Source organism: Vulpes vulpes, chromosome 15 (assembly GCF_048418805.1).
Source record: "Vulpes vulpes isolate BD-2025 chromosome 15, VulVul3, whole genome shotgun sequence".
Classification (NCBI taxonomy): domain Eukaryota; kingdom Metazoa; phylum Chordata; class Mammalia; order Carnivora; family Canidae; genus Vulpes; species Vulpes vulpes.
In genome coordinates, this window is record NC_132794.1 from 59,087,830 (window position 1) to 59,114,677 (window position 26,848).

The window sequence follows — 26,848 nt, forward strand, 5'->3', positions numbered from 1 at the left end:
CTTGACTAAAATAATGTGGAATCTCCCACCATAGTCACTGCTCCTTACCTCTTCTCCCCCTCCCTTCAGTATGCCCTTCACATTAATACCAAATGACAGTTTCAATCACAAATATAATAATATAGTATTATATCATCTCCTTGCATAAATCATCTAGAAATCCCTCAATATTGCCACGGCTTTTAATTAGCCCATGCTAATTAGCTCTTGCTAGCTAATTTTTTTAAATATAAATTCCTCAGCACTCAAAGTACTCAGAGTACCTTTTATTATCACATAAGTACACTACATTAGTCTATGTCCTTTCTCTACTACACTGTAGTCCCTTGGACAGTCAGCACCAAGTCTTCTCATTTGTGTTTGAACCCAGGTACCTAGTATACTGTCTAACTTATACCATGTAGTCAATACATGCATGTTGAATAAATACTGAATAAATCCCAGGAACACAGGTAAAAAGATGAAGATGCTAGGATTCCAAATTTCTTAAGCTTATTGCAACCTACATATTACAAGACAACTACTCCAACTGGAAAACACTATACCTGAAACATTAAAAAGAGTAGCAAGACCATTTAAGCCATTTAGAAGTGTGAGTTTAAATTATGAGATAATAAATGTGAGGGCCACTCTTCAAAGCTCAGTGGTTGCAATACCAGTTCCTTCTTTCAGGAATGTTCATAAACATTGAGCTGAGGTGGTCTGCTATGCAGTTCTTGGCAGTCCGGTAGTGTAACTCTTCTGTGATGGGAGATGTTAATTAATTACACTATAAAATAGAATTACAATTAATTGTTAATTTAGGTTTTAAAGTGACAAACTTTAAGGGCTAAAAATAGTCTTTGATCTTTAAAAGGCTTCTTAATGAGGGCAGTATACTTTAAGTACATCATTAGTTTAAATGTTCAAATTGGGTCCAGAGGCTGCTAGGACTAAGCAAATATCTATTCCAATATGTTAAATGTTTATGACTTGGGACAGGGACAATTAATTGCTAATCAATGGGCCAAATCCTAGGTGAGGTCAGGTTCTGAGATAGGAAGACGACAATAGTAAATTGGATTTAGAGCTTTTTGATGTGATCTTTAAAAATCACAGGCAAGCAGAGGCCTAAAGAATAGCAAGAAGGCCAAACTGACAGAAACACCCAGATAATTAAGATATTACTCATTTAGTTAATAGCGGTTTTCGAGGGTGCCCTTTGTTTAGATTAATGAGCTATAATTTTTAGAGTTATACTTACATGTCTGTAGTTCAGTTACTTAAACATATAATTCAGGATGTAAAACAGTAAAACTCAGCACAGCTTAAAGGGTGATAACACTTAGTTGGCAGCTACGATTAGCAATATTCATAATATAATTTTCAAATGATCTTGATCCATCATATAGTACTTCATTTTCTCCAAACTCAGAAGTAAAATCAATTTATTACTTTAGTAAGCACCTTTTTAACAATCATGCAAAACTTCCATGGTCATTGTAGGTAGAAACAAATTGTGCTTATTTTGTGAGTGCCTTCTGTTTCAATATGACTCAGTTTCACTCACCTTTAGTTCAGATGAGAGATTCCAGAGGCAGAGTTGACCTTCTTGACTTCCAGTCACAATGGTTTGTTGGTCATCAGTGATCATGATGGCAGTGATGCTGTGTGGAGGGGCCTTCTTTCCCCAAAGGGCTACTGCCTGCAAGGAGGACCTCATGCTGAGAGAATCCTGAACAAAGAAAGTAAACACAGTCATCATTAATGCATTTTGGGGGACTGATCATGTCACTAATGGATTTACCATGATCTAAACTCTGGGATGTATTCTCCCACAATTGGGGGAAAAGGGTGCTTCCCTGTCATTAGAGGAGAAGGCAGCCATTACACATTGAAATTACCATGTCCAGTGTTAATCAATCAAACAAAAATGACTTTTCTCCCAGTTTGTGATTATTGAGGCTGACAAAGACAAAGATAGGAATAGTTTATCCACTCCACACATGGCTTTGACTATGGGTGATCCTGACTTGCTCCAAAGCCCAGCAAAGCCTCTCACAAAGAACAGAGCTGGCTACACACTATAATTTGAAGACAGCTTTGCAATATTCTCTCTCCCCAAAAATGTTATCACCTCACCTAAGTAACAAATACATGAATTTTTGCAGTTAAGAAGTAAATAAGAAGTAACTCTGGGAAATGAACAAGGTGTAGTGGAAAGGGAGGTGGGGGGGGGGTGGGGGTGACTGGGTGACGGGCACTGAGGGGGGCACTTGATGGGATGAGCACTGGGTGTTATGCTATATGTTGGCAAATTGAACTCCAATAAAAAATAATAAAAATAAATAAATAAAAGAAGTAAATATTTTCTATAAAAACAGTGTTTCCCAGTCTTCAAAAATTCATGTGTGACTTTCCTGATTTCTGCTATATTCATGTTCCACCTATCCTACTTTAATAATTATCTTTATTTCACCCATTTTTGCATTTGCTATCTTCTTCAATAAGAATTTCCATGAAAAAAATTAATTTAAAAAAATTTAAAAAAGAATTTTCATGAAATTACTACCTTCATGTGTTGGTTACAAGGGTTAAAATGAATATATAATTATTAAAAATGCTTGCCTGTGTACTTACTACCCAAAATGATCTCAAGTATACCTAGCAATATGTGCATTACAGCTTGTGACACAATGAGTTAAATGTTTCCCCCAAATAGGGATTCTTTTCTGAAATACAAATAATTTGATGATTAATAATGCTTTATTTTTTTTTAAATAATGCTTTAAATCTTTAGAGTAGATTAGTAAGTTTCCTCTTATAACTTAGTAGTAAAGTAGTATATATTTAGTCTCATTAAAAACATCAAAGATGAGAGGGAGGAAGATAGCAAGCTTACTTCCCACATTTGGCTTGAGAAAGTTAACAAAATGAAAATTTTCTGTCCTGAAGGACTTCTGGTTTTGAAGCATAAAAAGGATAAATACCAAAACAAGTTATTAAAATTTAAGGTACATATTATTATTTATTATGTTTAAGTACACATAGACTCATACACACATATAAACATTTAGTATGCGTTGACACCATGAACATAAATTTGATGTAGAGAGTAAGTAACTCATAAACTGGTTGCTTTCAAAATTTTATTTGTAGTTCATTTATTTGGAATTCAGTTCCTAGTTCCTGATGGTTCGCTTCTTAGATCAGTACACAGCGGCCTATATTATTCTTACTGCAATTCCCCAGGTGCCACAAAACCAAAATTTCTATGGGAACTAGTTGGAGCTTTGCAATTCAGACTATCAGGACTGCACTTATTCATCACATTACTAAGCTAACCAAAGTGTTGTGGTTTCAACAACACTATAATCTGAACTTGGACTTTTACTTCAAATACAGAGAAACAATGCTATGCATGTGTGCGTGCATGCATGTTGCTTCTTGGCCATGATTGTAAATAAGTCTAAGGAATTCCAAGCAGTACAAATCTAAGAATAATTTGAAAGAGGAGTTGAATAGGTTTAAGTGTTAATCCCCACTTAAGAACAAGAAGCCTTCCTTACTCAATGAAATGAAATCTAGAAAAACTCCAACATTATTCAGAAAGATAAGGTAGCTTATTTCCAAATCTTCCAAGAAAATATGTCAAACCTGAACCACAAAACAGGTGTGGAAAAAAACTATATCATTACATATTTATAATACCAGAATTCCCACATGCAGAGATGCATGTAAATAATTTTTTAAAGATTTTATTTATTTCTTCATGAAAGACATAGAGAGAGAGGGAGAGACATAGGCAGAGGGAGAAGCAGGCCCCCTGCGAGGAGCCCGATGCAGGACCCAGGAACCCAGGATTGCACCCTGAGCCGAAGGCAGATGCTCAACCGCTGAGCCACCCAGGCATCCCAGAAATCCACATAAATAATTATTCTCAGGTAAATGATACTAGTGAGAGGCCTCTCAAAAACACTATACACATATTAGGATACCTCAAATTTTTAACAAAATCATGCCAAGTGCTAAGAATGTAAAACAACTAGAACTCCTATGTTGCTGTTGGAAATACACATTGGAAAATAGTTTTGCAGTTGTTTTACAAAGTGAAAAATGTGTCAGTACATTACTCAGTCAATGCATCTAGGTGTCACCCAAGAGAAAAGAGAACAAATATTTCAAAAAGATTTGTACATGTAGCATTTTATTTATAATAGCTAAAAACTGGCAACAACCTAAATGTCCATCATATGAAGTGAATGGATAAATAAATGGTGGTATAACCACATAATGGGATACTATTCATCAATAAAAAAGAATGAACTCTTAATTTGCATAACACAGATTAAACTAAAAATAATTATACTAAGTGAAAATGGTGGCTAAAAAGAATAAATACAGTTTGACTCCATTTATATAAAATTCTAGAAAATTCAGATTACTCTATGACAATAGAAAGAAGGTCAGTGGTTGTCTGTGGACAAGAGAAAGGGACAGGGATTATACAAATTGCAAAGGAGAATAAAGAAACTTCTGAGAATGGCAGACATGTTCATTATTTTGACTATGGTGATTGTTGCAGGAATGAACACATATGTTAAAGCATATACAACTATACACTTTCAATACATATATGTAAACATATATGTAAATAAATATACTGCATGTCTATTACATTTTAATGAAACTATTTTTTTTAAATAAAGCATTTGGAAGATACTTTAACAACCAAGATTGCATATGGTTTTCATAGAAGCAAATAACTCCAGTGGCAAATAAGCTTGCAATAAGAAATTACAAACCATTCAAGAAAATAATAAACCATTAGTAAATAGAATGATCAGTACCTCCAAAACTAATAATAAGAGAACAACATAAAACTTATTGTGAAAGAATAAATATATTAAATTGTTATGAACTATTAAAGAGACAAAAGAAGAAACCTAAAACCTTAGGGAAAAAGATAGCCTATAAAAAAAATAAACAGGTAGAATTTTAAAAGAAACAAATACTACTTCTAGAGTAAAATGTAACCATTGGAATATAACAAATGTCAAGAAAATAAATCAAAATAGACTCAAGTGAAGAGAAAATCAATGCACTTAGACAATTCTCAAGAAATTGCACAAAAAAAAGGGCAAAGAGTGATTAAGAAACAGAATGTTGAGTGAAAAAAATCAGAGTTAAGATCAATCAGAGATATTAAGAACGATGGATGATAAAATGAGAACACCCAACATTTATCTAATATAAGCTCCAAAAAAGGTAGAACCCTTTCCCTTCCTGGCTAGTTCAGTCCTAAAACCATTAGGTAGAGAAGCATTATTGGAGTGTCAGAGCTCAACCTTGTGAGGAGGGCATCTGTATAGGAGAACAAGTGGAGGTGGAGCCCAGGGAGGATGAGTAAGATGCCCAAACTTGGGTAGCCCTGTGTGAGATGTACAGCCCAAGCAGAGTGAAAAGAGACAATGTGTTCAAGCTGTCTTATACTGGGTGTTGGAGCCTGAACAAAAAGGAAGAAGTTCACACCATGAGGATGATAAAGGGAGTGGCCCTGGTGTGGGGCTCAGAAACCAGTGCAAGGTGAGAAGGGTATTTGCATGGAAGGGAGAGCCAATGTGGAGGGCACCCAAGCAGGGTGATGATGGAGTTTACATTGAGTAAGGTGGTACTGGCAAAGGGGAATCAGAGGATGGGCAAGGTTAGGTGAACATCCATTTACAGAGATGCCCCAGAATAGAGTGCAGAAGCCCAGGAAGGATAATGTCCTGGTGGCAGGAGTGGTACTACCAGAAAGTGTAGCCAGACATAGGGAATACAGAGGCTGAGCAGAGTCTTCACATCCAGGGTCAGTAGAGAGCTCTACGAGGGCTGATGAAGCCATATAATGATCAGGAGGCCAGAGGGCAGGGCAGCAGAATTTATAGAAAATTAGTTACATTCAGAGTAATGATTAAATAATTAACATATTAATAGAATAACAGGAACCAAGTTTCCTACTATCAGAAAGGAAAGTTGGAAATATAGAAAGGAAGAAAACTAGAACAATTCCTGTTATTTGCAGTGGAATCAGAGGTATTAGTATGAACACACATACACTCAATGTACACATTTCCCATCTCTGTTCCCTGAGGGCTTGGAGCAGCAACACTCCCATGGCAACAAGCTCACTTAGCATCTTCTAAATGCTATTCTTTACTAAAAGGAACCAGGGTTTCTTGGGAAATTGGTTGATTCCATCCCTGGAGCAGGGAAAATACAAGATAATACTGGCACATTTTATTATTGAGAGCAAAGAACTGCTCAGAGTAAGGGGACCTATCAAAAGGACATAGAAACCAGCTTGAATGGGTGCCCACTGGCCAAATTATGGACTACAAGAGCATCAAAGTGAATCATGCTAGGAATAGATTGAAATTCACTGAATAAAATGGGAAACCACATGTTCATACTGATAATTACTAATTCCAAAGGAAATAAAAGAGTAACTTTATACAGGAAGAGCCTGGCAAGTAATAGAAGTAAAAATAATCAGTGATGGAGCAAATCAGATTCATGCACCACCTGACAGGATGCTGTGAGAAGAACATGGCAGCACTTCTGTGGTGTTCCTGCCAAAGATGTGTGACTTGAATCTAATCAAGACAAACACAAACTGAAGGACCTTACAAAATAACTGACCTGTAATTTTTAAAAAGCCAAGTAAGGTCAAGAAAGTAAAAAACCAAGGAATGCTCCAACTAAAAGACTCAAAACATATGACAACTAATGCAAGATATGGGTCTCACCTGGATTCTCTTACTACAATAGACAATACTGGGATAACTGGCAATACTTAAGTGAGGTGTAGGAATGAATAGTGGTAATAATATATCAATGCTAATTTCCTAATTTTGGAAGGTTCATCATGATTGTATAGGAGAATATCTCCTAAGAAGTACAAAACTAAATTCTTAAAAGATGAAGTAACAGATTGGCAACTTACCATTAAGAAGTTTTCATGAAAATAGTTCTGTATACTATACTTACTGTTTACCCCTAAATTTTAGATGATTTTAGAAGTAAATTATTAAATTATTATTAAAAAGCTAATGGGTCTACCATTTTCCAGCATATTTCAAAGATATGAAAACTTAGATTTAAGAATCCAATGTGTTAAGGAGGATTAAAGTAGAAATAAATGAACATCAACACACATCCTACAGAAATTGTAGTACACTAAAACCAAAGCATGCAAGAAATAAAACAAAAGAATCTGAAAAAGGAACAGCAAGTATGTTCAAAGCAGATCTCTCCACAACAAAATTATGGCCAGAAGCTACCAGAATATTACTTATAAAATGCTGAAGGTGAATGTCAACATAGATTTTATACTTAGCTATCACTCAAAGTGAGGGCAATATAGAGACATTTTCCAACAATAAGGCCTGAGAGAATACAGCATTCATAGACATTGTTGAAAGAATTACAAAAGGATGTACTTTAGGAAAAATATATTAAATCAAAAAGAAAGGAATGAAGTGGAATACAGATGCACTGGTGAGCAAGGACACTGGTAAGCACACAAGTAAATCGAAATGAGCACTACCTATAAAATGATAATATCAGTAATGATGAAGGTGATTAATTGGGGAGTTAAACTAAAATTCCAGATAAGAATATTAAAGAAGAGGAAATGGATAATCCTAGTATTCTTTTTTTTTTTTTAAAGATTTTATTTATTTATTCATGAGAGCCAGAGAGAGAGGTAGAGAGACACAGGCAGAGGGAGAAGCAGACTCCCTGTGGGGAGCCTAATGTGGGACTTGATCCGAGGACTCTGGAATTATTCCCTGAGATGAAGGCAGATTCTCAACCACTGAACCACCCAAGGGTCTCATCTAATATTCTTGTACATATGGGGAGTGAACAGAAATACTTTCAGTTTTCTTAAGGTAAGATTTCATGACAAGATATATTTTTTTAAAAAGATAGTATATAACTTCCAAACCAGTAGTGTGGTAAAAGGCAACAAAGAAAACTTACCCAATAGAAGAAAAAAAATTAAACCAAAAAAATATGGAAACTAGAAAATGCAAAAATAAATGGCAAATTCACATTTAAATATACCAGAATTCACGGTAAGTAGATGAGTTAAACTTACTGCATAAAAGACAAGGGTTTTCAATTTTAATATAACCTAGTATATCCTATTTATAAAAAAAAAATTCCTAAGGCATTTACACAGTAAGGTTGAAAATAAAGGCATGAACAAAGCTATACCTGGCAAATAGTAATAAAAGAAAACTGGTATTGGGCAAATAGGCTTTAAGGTAAAAGTATTAATGGAGGAGAAAGGGTCACTATATAACGAGTAAACAAATTATTCCCTAGGATGGGATAATAGTCTCTATTCTAGGCACCCAATGTCAGAGCCTTGAAATCTTGCCAAAACACAACCTTGCCAAACTACAAAGAAAAGTCAGATAGATTTGTTATTAAGAAGGAAGATTTCAAGCAGATCAAGCAGACAAAAAAAAGTAAGGGTATAAAATACTTGAATTTGCATTTGTAATATCATGGACATATATAGATCCCTGCACCAAATATTAAATAAAAACATATTTTATTAAATCATGCACATGACATTTACAAAACTGCCCTTTTTTTTTTTTAGTATATGTGCTGCTGAAGTGAGCACTACAAAACTGCCCGTGTGAGACTATGAAACATGTCAAGAATTCCAAAGGATTAATATTATATAGGCAACATTACCTGACAAAAATGAATACAAATCTGAACCTCCTCCTATAACATACATACACAGACTTGAAATGCTCCCTTTCAAAATATTTGGGAACTAAATTTTATATGTGTGTGTGTGTGTGTATGTATAAACACATATATATTTGGGAACTGAATATTACAAATATATATATATGTATATATATTCTAAATGTCCCTGGGGCTACCAAGAAAGCATAATACAAATTAAATAATATTAAGACCCAAAGACAGTGAAAACTTTATATAATAAATCTTTCCAGATGTATGTTTTAGAAGTGAAATATAGCCTTAAATGCATATATTAACATGGAAAATTAATAATCTAACATCTAAATTAAAATTTTATATAAAAGGTCAAGGTAAATACAAAAATACAAGACAGACAAGCACATACATTAATGTAATATTTTTTAAAGGAAATAATCTACAAAAGAAAACCCAGTTCTATGAAAGGAGAAAAAATATGGCACATCTATGGCTAGTTTGATAAAGAAGAAATTAAAAACACCAAATATATATGTATATATATACATATGGTAAAGAGAAAATGATTATAACCAAAATTAATATTTTAAATGGAAGTATTATAAATAACTATATATCAAAAATTTGGAAGGATTAAGTGAAATAATTTTTATAGAAATAGAGATCATTAAAACTGATTGGACATGAAACAGAAAATACAAATATACTCGTGATCTTAGAAATGAGGGGGAGGGCAAAACTACACACACACACACACACACACACATTTACCCATTTTAGCAAAAACTTTATATTAAAGTGTAACCTTGGGGAATTAGGAGGTACAGTCATACATATGAAAACACAGGGTAGACATAATTAAATTTTCCTAAGTAAAATGACAGCTCATATAACAGCCCACTTGTGTTCACATCAACAGATTAGAGAATGAGGGAGCAAGAAGCAAGGAAAGTGGGAGCATAATGATTTCCAGTTAAAGAAAGCGCAGAAAAAATGATGGATAATAGCAAAGAAAAAGAAGACTAAAACCCCACAAAACCTGTCATTTGAAGTGCAAAACGATGGGCCCAAATATCCATCACTCCTCAGGGCTCCATGGTATTCCAACCCAGGACAATTTTTATGCATCATGGCATTAGCTGGCTGAATAAAAGATGATGAGATGGCCAATACATTCTGTTCAAGAAGCAGAAAAGCAAGGTGCCTGCTTTTGAGCACCAGGTCACGATCTCAGGGATCTGAGATGGAACTCCGGGTCAGCTCTGCTCTCAATGTGTAGTCTGCTTGAGATTCTCTCTCCCTCTGCCCCTTCCCTTATTCCCTTGAATAGGAGGGAATAGGAGGAAAATGTGATACATGTGAAGATCACAAAACTGGTAGTTAGAAGAAGCACATGGGTGTGTTTTAACATTCTGTTCCCAAGAAACACTACTCCTGCCTTTGTATTAGTTTTTATACCATAGCTTCTAGGATTACAACAAAAATCACCATCTGAAAATTATTTGCACTTTGGCCTCACTCTTAGCTTACTAACGTGCTTCTCAGAACTGAGAAGTGGTAGAAAAGGGAGTGCTCACAGTCACACTGTTCCAAAGGACACTGGGCATTTTGTTGTCTGTAGGCAATATGCACTTGGCTCTTGTCTACAGGACACTCCTGTCACCTTTTCAATCTTACTTGGGAAACTAGAGTCAAGGAAATTTGTCTAAAATGCTAAGTAGAACTGTAGCTGAAACAAATTTGGGGAACATTTGCCAGAGAATTAATACATTTGTAATGATTAACTATCATTATGCTGCAGATAAATAATTCCTGAGGTGAGTTATTTATAGTTATAGCCCTGTTACTCTGGAAAATTAGCTTCTCTTACTTGAATCATTGCAATGTTGTCTACCCAATAACCAGTCACTTTGTACTATTCTGGTTTCTTAATTTCTCCTAAAATTATCTGTTCTGCAATGGTGTCTCCCTAATGAAATGAAACACTACTGCAAGGTCAGAGAGCAGGCCTTGGTTGGTATAGTGCCTAGCCCATAGTAGGTACTTGACAAATGTTATTTTAAATTTATATAATATCATTGTATTATATGATTTTGACACTTCTTCCTCCTATATTCTTTGTGAATATGGGAATCATTCCTCAATCATTATTATATTCCCTACAGTGCCTGAAGCACAGTGTTTTGAACATGAGGAAACAAGAAATCTTGGTTGAATAAATTATTTTCTCTATTATTTTTCTGCTCTATATTCCAAAAGAAGAGAGTTAAGATCATAAAGTCAGGTTAGACTTAAATGTGAGTCACTTAATCACTCTGGCTCCCGTTTTCTCATCTCTAACCTGGAAATGATAATGATGCCTAAATCAGAGTTATTGTCAGAGTGAAATGAGATCATGTTTATAATGTGGAAGATAGAGTGGCATTCAGCAAATTACTATTATTGTTATTTTAGCTCCACACATCTGGATCACAGAAGCAGTTACTCATGTACCAAACGTTTCCACTATTGTATTTTTGCTTTATTCTTATTCAAATTAAATTCATTTCAAATTCTCTAGATTTTAAATCTTCCCAAGGCAGGAACCTGTTTTTTCCATTGCTGTATTCTCAGGGCCCAGAAAAGGGTTTAGGACAGGCAAGAACTCAGTAACTACTTGCTGAATGAATAAATAAATGAATGAGAATGTACACTATAGTCTGAAAACTCAGGTCTAGTAAAGCATCCACCCATGCAAATGTTTACAAACGTTTCATACCTAACAAAATACAAGACACTTGGAATTTAGAAAATCAAGTAAGTCAATAATTTCATAAATTAAAATCCTTAAAAGTCATAGGATTCCTAACACCTCCAAATCAGAAAACAAAAAGCACAAAGGCCAAAGCCATAGGAAATCAGAGCTCAACCAGAATTCATTCTGAACAATCCAGATGGTTCAACACAGTGCAAACACACCTGGAATTCAGAAGGCTAGCTCTAGGGCTGCCATAACCACTTATTATCTTTATTTCCAGATTATAAAGTTAATGTGTAGTAAAATGACACTATCACCTGCATTGCCTACATTTCAGTATTCTTATTAGGAATAAATTCAATGACATAAATAAAAGCGGTTGAGTATAAATATACAAATTATGCTATCATTATACTTTGCATATATTACTCATATTTTATAAACTCCCCTAAATCTAGAATTTACGGCAAGAAATGGTCTTAGGAATCGTTAATCTAACCTTTCTCACTTATAAGAAAGTTGGCAATGAGAATTGTAGTCTAGATAACTCTCAGGATCACTTCTAATTCTGAGATTCTGAGAAACTATGCAAATTGTACACCATGAGTAAGTAACTGATTAAAAGGCTATACATCTCAGAAGCCATTTTTTTCCAAACTCTCTTTTTCTCTTTTTTTTTTTTTTGAAAAAAATTGAAAAAGTACTCTAGAAACTTAGTGCCTTATTTTCAACAGGAGAGGGCAAATCCACATCTTGAGATCCTGTATGATTCTCTAGAAATTGGTAATCAAAAATAAACCTCAAAGGGGAAAAAAAAGTTAGAGGCACATGGGTGGCTCTGTTGCTTGAGCATCTGCCTCCTGCTAAGGTCATGATCTCAGGGTCCAGGGACTGAGCCCCACATCGGACTCCCTGCTCAGCGGGTAGCCTGCTTCTTCCTTTCCCTTGGCCTGCTGCTCCCTCTGCTTATGTTCTCTGTCTCTCTCATTCTCTCTGTCAAATAAATAAATATAATCTTTAGAAAAAAAGAGAAAAAAGTCTATTGTAGAGTCTCTAAGGGAAACTCTGTGAAATAGAGAATATTGTCCTGTTGCAAATAATTATGTGTCTAGACAAGTTTTAAAAGCTTTGGAAAGGGATTACAAATCTCTATCACAGCCCTCAATTTATAACTATTGTATTCCAAATTTGAGCGCCTGAATGATAGTTTGGAATGTCTAAATCACCACTATGTATAGATGTTTACAGGCTCTTTAATGACTTCTAAATCTGGTCTATTTAAAGGTAATTTAAAATAAACACTTCCATTGGAGAAAAAAAAAGTGACTTCAAAAAGGAAACATTTACATGGCCAGGAATAAAGTCATAGACTCTATTAAAAAGGGTAAATAAATGCCCTTCATTTAGATCTAGTTATAGTACCAAGTACAACATTTTATATTTTGATATTGTATTTTGTAACTTATATAAGCAATATGATCAATATTTCATCATATCAGTATAGTATTAAAATAATCACACACACACACACACAAAAAAAAAAAAAACCTCTACTCTTAAGTGACTGAATAATTTCTACAAAAATTTTTAACAGTAGCCTACCCAGTTATCACAATGGGTTTTCAGGATGAGAAGATGAATGGCCTTTAAGAAGCTCACAACCCACAGTTTTAAATTCCTTGGAAAAAAAAACAAACATGTAAATGATATTCTCTCTCGATAGGTAGATAGATAGATAGATAGATAGATAGATAGATAGATAGATAGATAGATATCCCCACCGGTCCCAAAGTAGCTTCAGTACTATGTAACAAGCACCCTGGACACATCCAAATGCTATGAGAACACACGGCCTGTGTTATGACCTTATAGAAAGTAGTTGAGTAGTTTCAACTTTCCTTTCCTTTTGATTTTTGTCACCTTCCTCAATAACATATAGTCTCTCAAATCCTCTGTCAGATCTATATTTATTACTTTGTCATTTCTGAAGAGTATAATACAAAACATAATTTTGAGGAAAAAGGTTATTTTAGATCTAGTAATTATCAAAGAGTGTATTATAAATCTGGTTTGATACAGTTTAAATATATACAAAGACAAATTCAATTTATATCTAACTGAAAAAAAGAGCATATTAAATTAAAATGTGTTATTTAAGGGATCCCTGGGTGGCGCAGCGGTTTGGCGCTTGTCTTTGGCCCAGGGCACGATCCTGGAGACCCGGGATCGAATCCCACATCAGGCTCCCGGTGCATGGAGCCTGCTTCTCCCTCTGCCTATGTCTCTGCCTCTCTCTCTCTCTCTGTGACTATCATAAATAAATAAAAATTTAAAAATAAAAAAATAAAAAAAAAATAAAAATAAAATGCGTTATTTAAATACACAATATTTAATAAACTTTAGGTATATGTCAAACAAGACCAAAACCACTTTTGTGACATATTTAGATTTCCAACTTTTTGTGGCTAATAAAGTCAAACTGTTTTTATAATTTCAACATTTTGTTTCTAAATAAAAGAGATTTCAGACTGTTACTTACAAATGGTTTTGAGTCATTCAAAACACAGTTTGTGAGTATATTTACTTTCTAGAAAAAACCATACTCAGTAATATCATTATAATTTTCTCCTTTTATGTTATTTTTCATATTTAATATCAATTAATATTAACATAATAGTGATTTATAAAGTACAAGTAACAGATAGATGTTAGAATCTTTTTTTAAATTTTTATTTATTTATGATAGTCACACACAGAGAGAGAGAGAGAGAGGCAGAGACATAGGCAGAGGGAGAAGCAGGCTCCATGCACCAGGAGCCCGATGTGGGATTCGATCCCCCGTCTCCAGGATAACGCCCTGGGCCAAAGGCAGGCGCCAAACCGCTGCGCCACCCAGGGATCCCAGATGTTAGAATCTTTATAAGATGTAACCCATAAGAATCTTTATCAGATGAATGCACCCAACAGACTCAATGAATGCTTTGTAGTGAACATGCAGAATTGTTACTGGTTTCATTCTCATTGACACAGAATTTCAACAGTAGAGTTCTCTGTGCTTCTTTTCTGTAACCATGACAGAAATTAAATAACTTGGAGCTTCCCAGCTGTATGCCATGACACATACTGGGTTATAAGTAGTTGATAGGAAGGGTGAGAGAAATTGAAACCCTGAACCAAGTATGTGTACAAAAATAATAATTTTCTGTGTTTATGCTTTGACATGAAAAAGGGTGAGAAACACTGAGTTAAGTAAAATTTTTCAAAGAACATAACTAATTTAAAGCTGTAGAAGCTCCAAGGCGTTACAGAGTTTGGAAAGCCATACTCGACAACTATGAAATAAGCCTCCTGGTGATGCAGCCATGATGAGCGCCACTCACCGTTGTACAAATTCACATAAGTACTTGGGAATTCCCAAGTTGTTTCATTTTCAAGGGAAAATATTTAGAAGTAATATATTTTTAGGTAAAAATAGCAAAGGGTGACCTATTCCAACAATGTGAGCTTTGGGATCACCTCCCAAAGCCACAGAAGCTCTTAAATCACCAGGGGGTAAAATATCTGCAAGGCTGTAAATTACAGCTGGAAAAGGATAAGTATGTCTTTTCATTATTTGATCCTTAGTCCCTAGCACACTGCTGGCCACATACGTGACATTTAAGAACTATTCCTTAAGTGACTACAAAATTGGAGCAAGATTAAAATGGAGCAAAATTTCAAGGAAACTAGAAGAAACTTTAAGAATGTGGAGCTCGACTCTTATTTTGCCAATGAGAAAGCAGAGGAAAGGTGGTGTGATGTTCCTAGACTCAGAAAGTCTTCTTTCTCTGGTAGAATTTATAGTCTGGGGGAACTAATCATCCCGGCATCCCTCTTTGTGTGCTACCAGATGGATGGAAATAATAAAGTTTCTGAGTATAGGTTCATCATTAGGTTATATTTAGCAACCACCATCTCCATTAATTCAGTTTAAAATAGTTATTGTGAAGAAAAGAGGCAAGAAAATTGAATACAGTCAGATAAATCTTGGTCTTTTTCTTCCCTTAATGGCTGTCAAATATTCTTTGAGTCTCAGTTTTCTCATCTACAAAATGGGAAAAACAATTACCTTGGGGAATTGGTATGAAGATAAGTGATTCTATGCAGAATAGGTGATTTCTGTACAGAAAATACCTACCATAATTACTTGCTCATAATTGGCACTCAGCAAATGTTTATTGAATGAATCAATGAGACTATGAATCACTATAATTTTACATAATGGGCAGAGAATGTGACTGCTACTTTCTAGCAATAGCTTTCTCAATGTGAGATTTCCATCCCTACTTTTACAGTACTGTCACTACAATTTTTTTCCCCCTCAATGCTGTGGTTATATACTAGAACATTTGGCCATGAAAATGTATAATTGTTATTATTCTAAACTCTATGATTATCTTAAAATTAATGATTATAGGTCAGATTAGAGTTGCTGGATTCAGCAAATAAAAATACAAGATGTCTAATTAAATTTGAATTTTAGGTAAACAACAAATACATTTTTTTTAGTATAAGTAATGTCTCAGGCAATATTTTGATCATGTTTATATAAAAAATACTTTCATTGCATGGAACATGCTTATAAAAATGGTTTATTGTTTATCTGAAATTCAAATTTAACTGGATATCCTGTAGGCATCCTAGGCCAGTAGCAATACTAGGCTATGCTTACAAGGGAGCCTCGAAGATCACAGTCGCTGTTCTCCTCCCTTCCACCGATGAAACTATAAAGGCCCAGGGGAGCTCCTTACTGAGCGTACTTCAAAGAGAGCATCTGAGTGAAAATCAGAACCAGGTCTTCCACAAACCCAACCAGAATTCTCCCCCTGCACACCATGACAAAGACAGCACAGACTTCCCTTCCAGAAAGTATTAGTAATCTGCTAAGTAAAAGTCTTTGTAATCGGCTAAGCAAAAATCATTATTATTTTGGTAGTTGTTTGAAAATTTTAAATAAATAAATAGTCAAGCAAAACAACAATAAAAACTCTTGTGCATTTAAGCTCCAACACAGCCTCCTCTGCCTTTGAAAGTTGGGCTAACACACTCCCAATCCTTTCTCCATAAACACAATCCCTAGCAAGTATAAGAAAAGACAGCACACCATTACATTCCCCCATCCTCCTCACCTTCATCTTCTCCCCTATAACAATTTGTTTTTATTTCTCAGACTTGTCTGGGGCTAGCAAAATAATGAGTATGATGCAAATGTGGTTTTGTGGCTGGTGTCTACTGGATACTGGAATTGTTTACCTTGTCATAAATAACTTCAGGGACACGCCCATACATTAAATCAGCCTCACCAGCCTCAAAGACACAAATTTCTTGACTGAGGACAGCCAACCAAAAAATACAAATGGTAAAGTCCTCAGTTGCCATGCATGAATTCTTAAAATAACCTCCTAACTAAAGTAAATTCATGTGAGGAAAATAGAAAAAGGTATAGCAATTAACAATATAAGTTTTGGCATAAAACAAGATCTGGGTTTGAATCTCAGTTCTGTGACTTACACAATTATATGACCTCTCAGAATCCCATCTCCAAAGTGGAGGGGAATCCCAACTACTTTCTTTAAAACTCAGTACATGGGTACTGAGGGATCCAAATAAATTATTTCATGATTCTTTCCTTCATTTTGAGGGAGTTTTTAGCGTTTAGGTTAAAATGCTTGGAATATTAAAATTCATCAAATTGTACACTTGAAATGGATGCAGTTTATTGTATGCAAATTTTTACCTGAATAAAATTGAAAAAAAAAAACCAAATAGATTGGAGATCAGAGTAAAGTAGTTTGGCCAACATCATACAGTTAGCTAGTAAGTGACAATAAACGAGGGAGTCAATAGGGTTGATCTTAAGAAGGAGCAAGAAGTAGTAGACTGGAGAGAAAATATCTGGCTGTCAGGATAGGTCACAGTGAGAGCAATTTTAACCCCCAGGAATATGAAACAAGCAGCCTCAAGAGTCCACAGGAACCTACGGGGCTAGTCTCAGCAAAGGCCCTATCTGCCAAAACCTGTCTGTTTGCAGATGCTCCCGAAGCAAAAGGTCTTATTTTATCAACAGATTGTAATCAGATCACTCCTTAGAAAAGGTTAAAAAAAATGTTTCTACTAAGTCAAAGACTGCCCTAGGCATATTTAAACAACACATAAAATTCTACTTGGTTTACCCAGTGGAGCTTGACTATTTCAGAATTAACCCCTAACCAACATCAAAGCCAAGTTCCTCCAAAAAATGTTATTACTGAGTGATTAACTGCTACTTAGGAAACTCTAGAAAGTTATGTGTCCTAGGTAGGGAATGCCTTAGCAGGTAAAGTCAATAGTAAAATTACCCAGGAACCAAGGAATAAACTAAGCAGATAATGCAAAATCTCTGAACTCCAAACACCCATGAGCTAGAACATGTGTAAAACAAACCAGACAAGGATTCACATTCCTATCACTATACAGACGGAGTTTCCATCATAGCTTACAGCTCTCCCAGCCTTGTGGGTCAAAGGTTTCACAAAATATTACCTTCCAACTTCACCTCCTTGCTCATTAAACCGTAGTGAAACAGAGCTAACACAGCCAATTTAATGCCAAGAGTGTTTCATTTACACTCATTGCCAAAGAGATGAGCAATTAAGCTAGTAAAAGAAACATAAGAAGGACAACTCATTTCTTCCCTGGTGGCTCCTTCACTTTTATTTACTGTCAATCAGCAACAACTTCATGGAATTCCAATCCTCTTGTCTAAAATCAAGGTTTTAGGCTATAAGAAGTAGATTTTTTCCCCTTTAGTTTATTCTATATTTAACTCTCTGAATATATATAGTCAAACTTTTTTTTTTAACTTTTGAGTATCTAACATAAACAAACAAAAAAACACTGTACTAGCCTATTCTTAAATAAATTCAACAAATATTTATTGAGAACCAAATAGATTCAAGTGATGGCTTGGGCTGCAGAGAACACAAAGAATAGGAAAACATAGTCCTGACCTCAAAGTATTTACCACTGAGTCATCCTATGATTAATTTTAACTAAATATTCCTGCTGTTAGATAGAATAATTTGCAAGTGTATGAATTCTGAAAACCTATTTCCAATCCTAAATCTGTTTGTTTGTTTGTCTTCTTTTTGTGTGAAGCTGCTTGGCTAATATTTCTTTTAATTCACTTCACTTTTAGTATCAAACTGACTTATTTAAGAATAAATCAAGTGATTTAAGAATCCCCTTTAAAATGATTTTTTTATCATTAATATCCATAAAATCAAGGAACTTGATGTGCTGGTTAGATTTTTTTCCCCAAATGCAAATTAAAATAAATACTTGTCTGAACATAAATGTTTGCCATGGTACTACCTAAAATCATATTGGAAAATATGTCTCCTATCCATTACCATCCTGTAGTTTTTTTTCCTTCTACTCATTCAAAACCTCACCCCAACCCAGGCAACTGTTTATACCCCAAATACTCTGGGCTTGATCTTTTCTTCCAATTAACCAAGAAAATCAAGGCACTTAAACATGAGCTTCTTCTCATCATGTTAACATCTTGCATCTTTTCCTTAGTTTAGCTTTACTTTTCTAAGATACTCAAACTAATCTCCTATAATAACACTTTTATCCCTTTGCCAAATTTTTTTTTAAAGATTTATTTATTTATTTATGATAGACGCAGAGAGAGAGAGAGGCAGAGACACAGGAGGAGGGAGAAGCAGGCTCCATGCCAGGAGCCCGACGTGGGACTCGATCCTGGGACCCCAGGACCGCGTCCTGGGCCAAAGGCAGGTGCTAAACCGCTGAGCCACCCAGGGATCCCCCCCTTTGCCAAATTTTATCTTCTGTCACCGCAGTTACTCCTTTCATTAACCCTTGTTTTGTATATTCTCAACTGGTTTCCTCTTTTCTTGGCCTCTTTGCCTTTACTTAATATACATTTTTTTAACAGATATTTATTGAGTGTCTGCTATGTGTGAGAGCCTATGTAAGATTCTAGGGATATAGACAAGAAAGAAAAAGTCACATACCTCAAGATGCTCAATGGTGTCTAAGAACACAGGTATGCTTGGTAACACCAATGGCATAATGAGTGTTATGTAAGGTAAATGGTAAGTGTGTTTGTGGAGGAAATATAAGTAGAACTTGAAATGAAACATGGGAAGCATTTCTCCAGGGAGATAACACCTGACTTCAAGCCCTAAATCTTATACACTTGCTGTTTTTGTGACCTGGGTAAGTTCTTAGTTACTTTAAACTTTCTTCATCCATGAAATGGGCATAATATCTACCTTATTTGGTTGTAATAAAACTAAGGATACAGCATGTACCCAGTGTTGAGGCCATGGAATTTGCCTGGATTGGAATGCCAACCCTACTACTGTATGTCTTTAGGTAGGTTATTTTACAACTGTGTATTGGATTCCTAATCAGTAAAATGTAAATATGTAATAATATCAATCTAATAAGGATAATCCATGGAAATCATTACATTTCATTGTAAGCATTCAATAGATGTTAGCCGCTATTATTAAAAGGCTTTTTCCAACCTCAAAATCTGCACATAAATCGTGCTAAGTAAACAGGAGAATGAAAAGCAAAATCTTTGTCATTTATAATCCTTCATTTTATTATTCATAATTTACAGCAAATTCTATCTAGTAAGTGAATTAAGCAGGAAAAATGAAGGTAAAACTCCAAAGCTACTAAATTGTCAAAGTAGAACAAAATCTCCCATCTTTCCATCTATTATGGGTTGAATTGAGCCCACCTCAAAATTTATTTGTTTAAATCCTAACTCCCAATACTGCAGAATGTGACCTTATTTGGAAACAGAGTCATTGCAGATATAATTAATTAAGTGGGGATGCCTGGGTGGCTCAGCGGTTGAGCATCGGCCTTCAGCTCAGGGTGTGATCTGGGGCCCAGGATCAAGTCCTGCATCGGGCTCCTTGCAGGGAGCCTGCTTCTCCCTCTGCCTATGTCTCTGTCTCACTCTCTTGTTTCTCATGAATAAATAAATAAAATCTTTGAAAATAACAAAATAGAAAATAATTAAGTAAAGATATGAGGTCATAATGGAATATGGTAGGGCCCTGACCCAATAAGACTGGCATCCTCATAACACTAGGACCTTTGGTGACAGATGCACACAGGGAGAGAGGTGTGAAGGTGAGTGCAGAAGTGAGGTGATACTTCTACAAGCTAAAGAATGGCAAAGATTGCCAGCAAATCACCACCAGCTAGTGCGGAGGTCTTCTCATTTTTGTCGATTTTCTGTCACACTCACCATTTATATTATTAGGAAAAGGAGGCCTGGTGAATCTAAATCCCTCGGCTAGGATTACATCACTGGATCTGTCTGACTACAGGCCCATCTCATTTCTCACAGGGTGTGAGAGTGAGCTTACACACAAAGGCACCACTACCTACTGATGGTTTACAGTTTATGGCTTCTGTTTACAGACAAACCAGTCCTATTTTTTTTTTAAACAAAACAAAACAAAAACAACTTAGGTTCAACCACAGGAGTGGTTATGGGGCCAAATCATTCTTTAATATGAAGGTAAATACGTGAGTAGATTTTCTCTGCTTAATCTGCAAAACCTATTCATTACAAGTGTGGGAGTACATGCACGGGCAAGCATATTTTCTAAGCATGAAGACCTGATACAAAAATACAAAAACAAACAAAATATAAGCCCCTTGTAACCCTAGTGCCCTGGAAAAGAACTCTTAGTACACAATGAGATTTCTGTACTGCAATGATTTCAATGCAGAATATGTCACAAGAGGCAGCTGAGGAAGACAAGCAAGGGCTAGACTGGACCTACATGCAGCTATGGCACTTTCCAACATATCCTGGCCTTCGGGGATTCCTCTTGTTGTCTCTGCTCTGCGGGGTTTTTCTGACCAAAGAAGTCACTATCCAGTGGCATCAAGAAATTCTGTCCCTAGGCCATAAATAAATGCCCAACTCCTATAGTTCATGGGTGTATGAGAGCCCAAGAGGCCTGGAATCGATCCAACCCATTTTAACTAGCAAGAAACTACCTAGTAATACCTTGTTTGTATTTCTTGGAGGAGGGACACCAGAAACACTTATTTCATTCTACACAATAATTCACCACAATCAGAGGGAGCACAGCAAGGGCAACACCATCTCCCAGCTGCTGATTACATCAAAGGCTTGCAGCACAAATTCAATTTTATGATGTTAATCTCAGCCTGCCACTCAGAAATTTTCTCTGAGGGATATGATTTTTCTCTGGATTTCATTTTAAGAATGATTTTTTTTTCATCCACAATCAATAAAGATATGTTTTCATCAAAAGACTGTATCTTGGTAGAATTCAATTGGCTATTTCAATCCCTTTTGGTGACACAATATTAATTAAAATAGTTTATGTTGCACTTCAACTGGAAAAAGAGGCAGTGAAAATAGCAGCTACTCAGAACATATGTTCTATATACATCAACATAGAGGGCAGAAAATAATTTTCTCTTTCTCCAGGCGACAGACATTAGCTATTCAAGAGAGTTCCTCTGACTTGGTTTATCTCTGTGATTTCACTGAAAAAAAACATTGAAGCTCTTCCTGTTTACATTTTTTTGTTCAAAAGGAAATCAAAATGCACATGAAATGTTGCTTCAAATGCTCACCTTTCATTACCTCAAGAAGTGGAGAAATGAGTGTCTGTGTGCCTATGTGGCATGATGGGTTATTAGGAATCACAGTCACTATTTCTCCTAACTAAAAACAAATACATAAATAAAAATACAAATAAATAGAATTCTATTAACTTTATTTTCAATTTCTAATAATGATCACAACTGAGTACACTGTAGTTTTCAAAGACAAACATATAGACTTAGCATTGAGATTTTCACATTTAAAAAAAGAGGACAAAATTATGAAATGTGTTATAAAAAATAAATGAATTGTTTTGACAGTAGTTTTGCAAGTGGCAGTTAATTCAGTTAACAAATATTTGTGAAGCACCTACTAGTCACTACTTGAGACCAGGAGGAAGGCCTTACTTCTGGCTTATCATGTGGACAGACCACGGAACCTCCATCACCACAAAGTGAGACGGGCTGAGGTCTGGTGTTTACTGGGTATATGGAGTGCATGGAGGAGGCTAAAGTTAATCCTGCCTGGGGAAGGAATCCAGGAAGGCTTCTCAAAAGGAAGTTCAATTACTGAAATATTCAGCTAGTAATTTACATCCATAGTTTAAAAAATGTTTTAAAAGGTAGCTTAGTATCTAATTAGCTGTCTATAAACCAAATCTTCTCACCTTCATACTCTTGAAATCACCAATCCATTGTACTTCTTAATGTAAGACGGTGGTACTAAAGAAAGTAGGTATATTGATACCCCAAGGAATCTACAGATTTCATAGGACTTTGGGTAGATCTTACCTAACAGTCCATTTCTTCAAAGAAAGATTTTTTTTTCTGTGATGCTCTTAATCTGGATGTCATAACCAAAGAGAGAAAAGCAGCAAATTAAGAAACAGAGTGGAAACTTACAGAAATCCAAGTTCCTATTTAATGAATTAAAAAGAAAACAACAAAAAGATAAGCTGATTTGGTTAAAAGCAGGGAGTGGACTAGAGTTTGGATTTGTTTAGACATTTGAACAATAATGATAAGGCCTAGATAGATTACACTGTTCACTAAAGAGTGTACATAAATGTGTATATATACCAATGTTGGAAAAACATTGGTCAAAAAAAGAAAAAGCATCCATTGGCATCAGAGGCACCATGGAATTTATTAAAATATAGATTCCTGGGCATTTGGAATGAATGTAATACATCAGGATCTCAAAGGTATAGAGTCCAGAAATTCACATTTTAACTAGCCTTCCAACATGTTCTTTTTATACCTGAGGCTAAGGATATTGATTCAAACACAGCATTCCACATGCACAGCACAGATAATGAAATATTGAAATTAATTTTTGAAATTAAAGTAATTTTGCTAAATGAATGACCAAAAATAATTCCCTCAAAAAGTTCTTACTCAGGGTCTAATCTGTGTGGCCCAGTGAGAATGCTAATTCTCACTGATGTAGCCTGATGTAGGCCTTCTATAGCAAACAGGCCTGGCCTGTCCCTGGCAACTATTTTTCCCTATAATGATTGAAACTGAAAGTAGTTAAATTCTTTTGTTGTCTTTTGTTGTCTAAATGGCTTGTGAAAATTTTCCCTGCTTTGCATGGTTTTGCAATGAAACAGCCTGAGGTCTTTCCTTTGAAATCCATGTGAGGAAAGGGTCTAAATGGGTTCACTCTAGATATTCAGTTGTTCAGCAAATTTGTACAATGTTTGCAAGAGGGATAACTCATGCATGATCAAGTTGGATTTTGAGGCAAAGTCTACCAAATTTGAAAGGATTTTTAAAGCTAACAATACTAAAGAAAAGTCACAAGAGGGTAAAATCCTATAATTATTCTCAAAATGTTCAGTTTGTATTTTGGTACTCTTAAATAAATAACCAATTTTCAATATCCCCTCACCAGATAAATTTTTGCTAAGATGCATTTCAATCACTTAGGTGGAAACAATGAGACTCAAGGAGGGCCTAATAGTGGTCTGAGATCCTATCCAGTAAATGTAGGACTGCTAACCTTTGCCAGCAAAGAATTCTCAATGAAGGCAGAACTTCTTTTACAGAGGCTGATCCTAAAACTAGGCTAACAACACAGCCTTGCTTGTGATGAAGGAAAGCCTGCAGTGGTTGGGGAATTGGGGTAGTTAGTGGTAGTGGGAAGTACATAGAACTTCATACTTTAATCATTAATCTGAACAGTAAGAGCAGTTACAACATTTTTTGGTCTGCATTTTAGAATATGTGTGAAAGTCATAAATCCCATCTACCCTCAAGACTATTAGATTAGAGTAGTGTTGCATCTTCTGTACTCATGAGAAGGAGATGGTAGGCAAAACCGTAGTGATTGATTGATCATCACCCATACCTCAACAGCCTCGTGTACTATATGTAACTAAGTCTTGGCCAACAAAGTTGTAAAGTAGGCACTCTGTAGAAGAGACTTGAAGAGTGAATCAGTGCCCAATAGTGTAAAATTATATATGATTTTCATTTTACATTGGAGCAAACTAATGCTCAGAGAGGCAAAATAAACCATTTTTCTCTAGCCAGGAAAGGATCGGGCAACATGGGAACAGTGTGCCATGATTTGTGTTTGTCATGCTTTCTCTGCTGTACTTTCAAACAGATTTGACCTTTGGCCCAGAAAGCTCTTTCTCAGCATTTCTACCCAGCAAACTTGTACAAATCTGGAATCTTCCAAAGTGGAGCTAAATTTTAACTCCTTTGAGCATCCTCTGGCTGATATTTAGCACCCCTCTTCCTCCAACATTCCCTTTTCTACCTTTATCAGACCAGTTATTACTCTGCTTTACTTAATTGCTGTGTCTGTTACATAAACTATATTATGAATCCTTGGAAGGCAGAAACCTCTTTTTTTCCCTACACATTCTGCTTGACACGAAGTTTTACATACAACAAGAAGTCAAAAAATGTTGAAGTCAAGGAATGAATGTATCAGTTATGAATGATTGTGATAAGGCTTCAAGAGTTGTTCTTCTTTTCCCCTTTTTCCCCCCAGACAAGTCGGTGTGTAAATGATCATCTTGAGTGTAAGTAACTCTGTGGTTTGGACAAAGAGCAAAAGGCAGATATACAAAATATTCTTGGCTATTGATGTTCATTCTGATTTCTATTAGAGCAGCCTAAAATCAAATCAGTTTTTTGGGCCCTCACAACTCACCACTGACTCAGGAAATATAGTCAATTAACCATGAAGTTGACTGGTTCAGTTGATTACAACTCCCTCACCCTATACTTCCTTACTTGTTAAAAATTCATGTGTAGGACTTTATATGTTTTTCCAAGTTAAATTTCATCTCCTTAAAAGAAAAAGAGGAGGGGAAGTCAGTGTTGAAAAAAAGTTCCCATCATTTATTGACTTTTAAATTGTAGATACTTTGCTACTTCTCTGATATGCATCACTTCATTTGCTCTTCATAATGACCCTAGGCCTTATCATTATTTTTATTCTAAACATTAAGAAAATGAGGGTTGGGGAACAGAAGAAGCTTGCTCAAGATCAGGGCTAGGAAATACAGACAGATTCCTCAATCTCCAAAACTTGTGCCCTTAACCACTACACCACACTGCTTAAGTGGGGCAAAGGCGATGCCCAGCATGTTAGGAAATTTTCTGGCAATGTGAGCAAACTCCAGAGGAGATACTCCTCTAGAACTGTGATATCTTGCTCTAGGAAAGAGGATTTGCCTTTTATAGAAGAGTTCAGAGACCTGAATGTCCTTTAAGGCCAAAGATGATCTTATTTAAATTAAGAGGTGGCTGCGACCCCAGAGTTAATTTGGGGGGTCTGGCAGGACTTCAGAGATGATCTGGTACTAGAACTCAGGGAACAGATTCTTTTATTCCTGATCCCCATCTCATCATTTTCCTGCCTCCAATTTAGTTCTAGAACAGAACTGAATCTAAAAATCTTATCAACTGGAAAATTACAACTATACATTCAGAACAGGGTTCCAGACATGTCCTTTATAATGCACTGATGGAATTACTAATAAGAGATGCCACATATTGTGAGTAACGTTAAATAACCGAAAGAAGTGAGCTGTCAAGCCATGAAGAGAGCTGAATGCAGCAATCTCAAAACCTTGAAATATTTGTAAATTAGTATTATTTTCAAGGTTCCACGAAATTATTTCATAACCTAAATACACTTCTATTTCAGTCAGCCTCTATAAACTGGAACTTGAGATTTCTAAAGTATTCACACCATTGGGTAGAGATTGTTTAACCTAAGATTCTACATTACAGGGAGAGGCTTAGCAGCTGAGTTTTATTGATAAAATAATTACAATTAAACAATATCTTTCTCAAAAGGAGGTAAAATTACTAGAACTCAACACAGAGTCCCAATTTTTTTGTGGTTTGAAAAAATAATAATAATCACTTTACTAGATCACTTCAGGGACCGTTCCTTTTTTCCTCCAGCCCTTTGTATTCTTTACAGAAAACACTTGGCGCATTTTAATACTGAAGGATCTAGAGGGCAAAGGAACATGAAGTCACAAGACCAAACTAACCACAAGTACTTGCATGGCAAAGGTGGTTGCTTTCTTCTTCCCTGGTCTGTAACTGGTAAGAATTAAGGAGAGTAGAGAGTTAGTGAGTACATTGTGTTTTGGGGGAGACAGGATGGCACAGTGGGGAAGCTGGGAACTGTAGGTAGGTATGGGGAGGGGGAAAGGATGAAAGGAGGAAAAGTTTCTAACC

At 35.6% G+C, this 26,848-nt stretch overlaps 1 protein-coding gene across 1 annotated transcript in view; it reads right to left on the reverse strand.

The window, feature by feature from the left end:
- WDR72 (WD repeat domain 72) overlaps positions 1 to 26,848 on the reverse strand; it is a 227,726-nt gene that overhangs the window by 199,815 nt on the left and 1,063 nt on the right. Inside the window, exon 2 of the mRNA XM_025994816.2 lies at positions 1,550 to 1,714. Coding sequence (XP_025850601.1) covers positions 1,550 to 1,702 — 153 coding nt within the window. The 5' untranslated portion in view covers positions 1,703 to 1,714. The remainder of the gene's footprint in view (positions 1 to 1,549; positions 1,715 to 26,848) is intronic.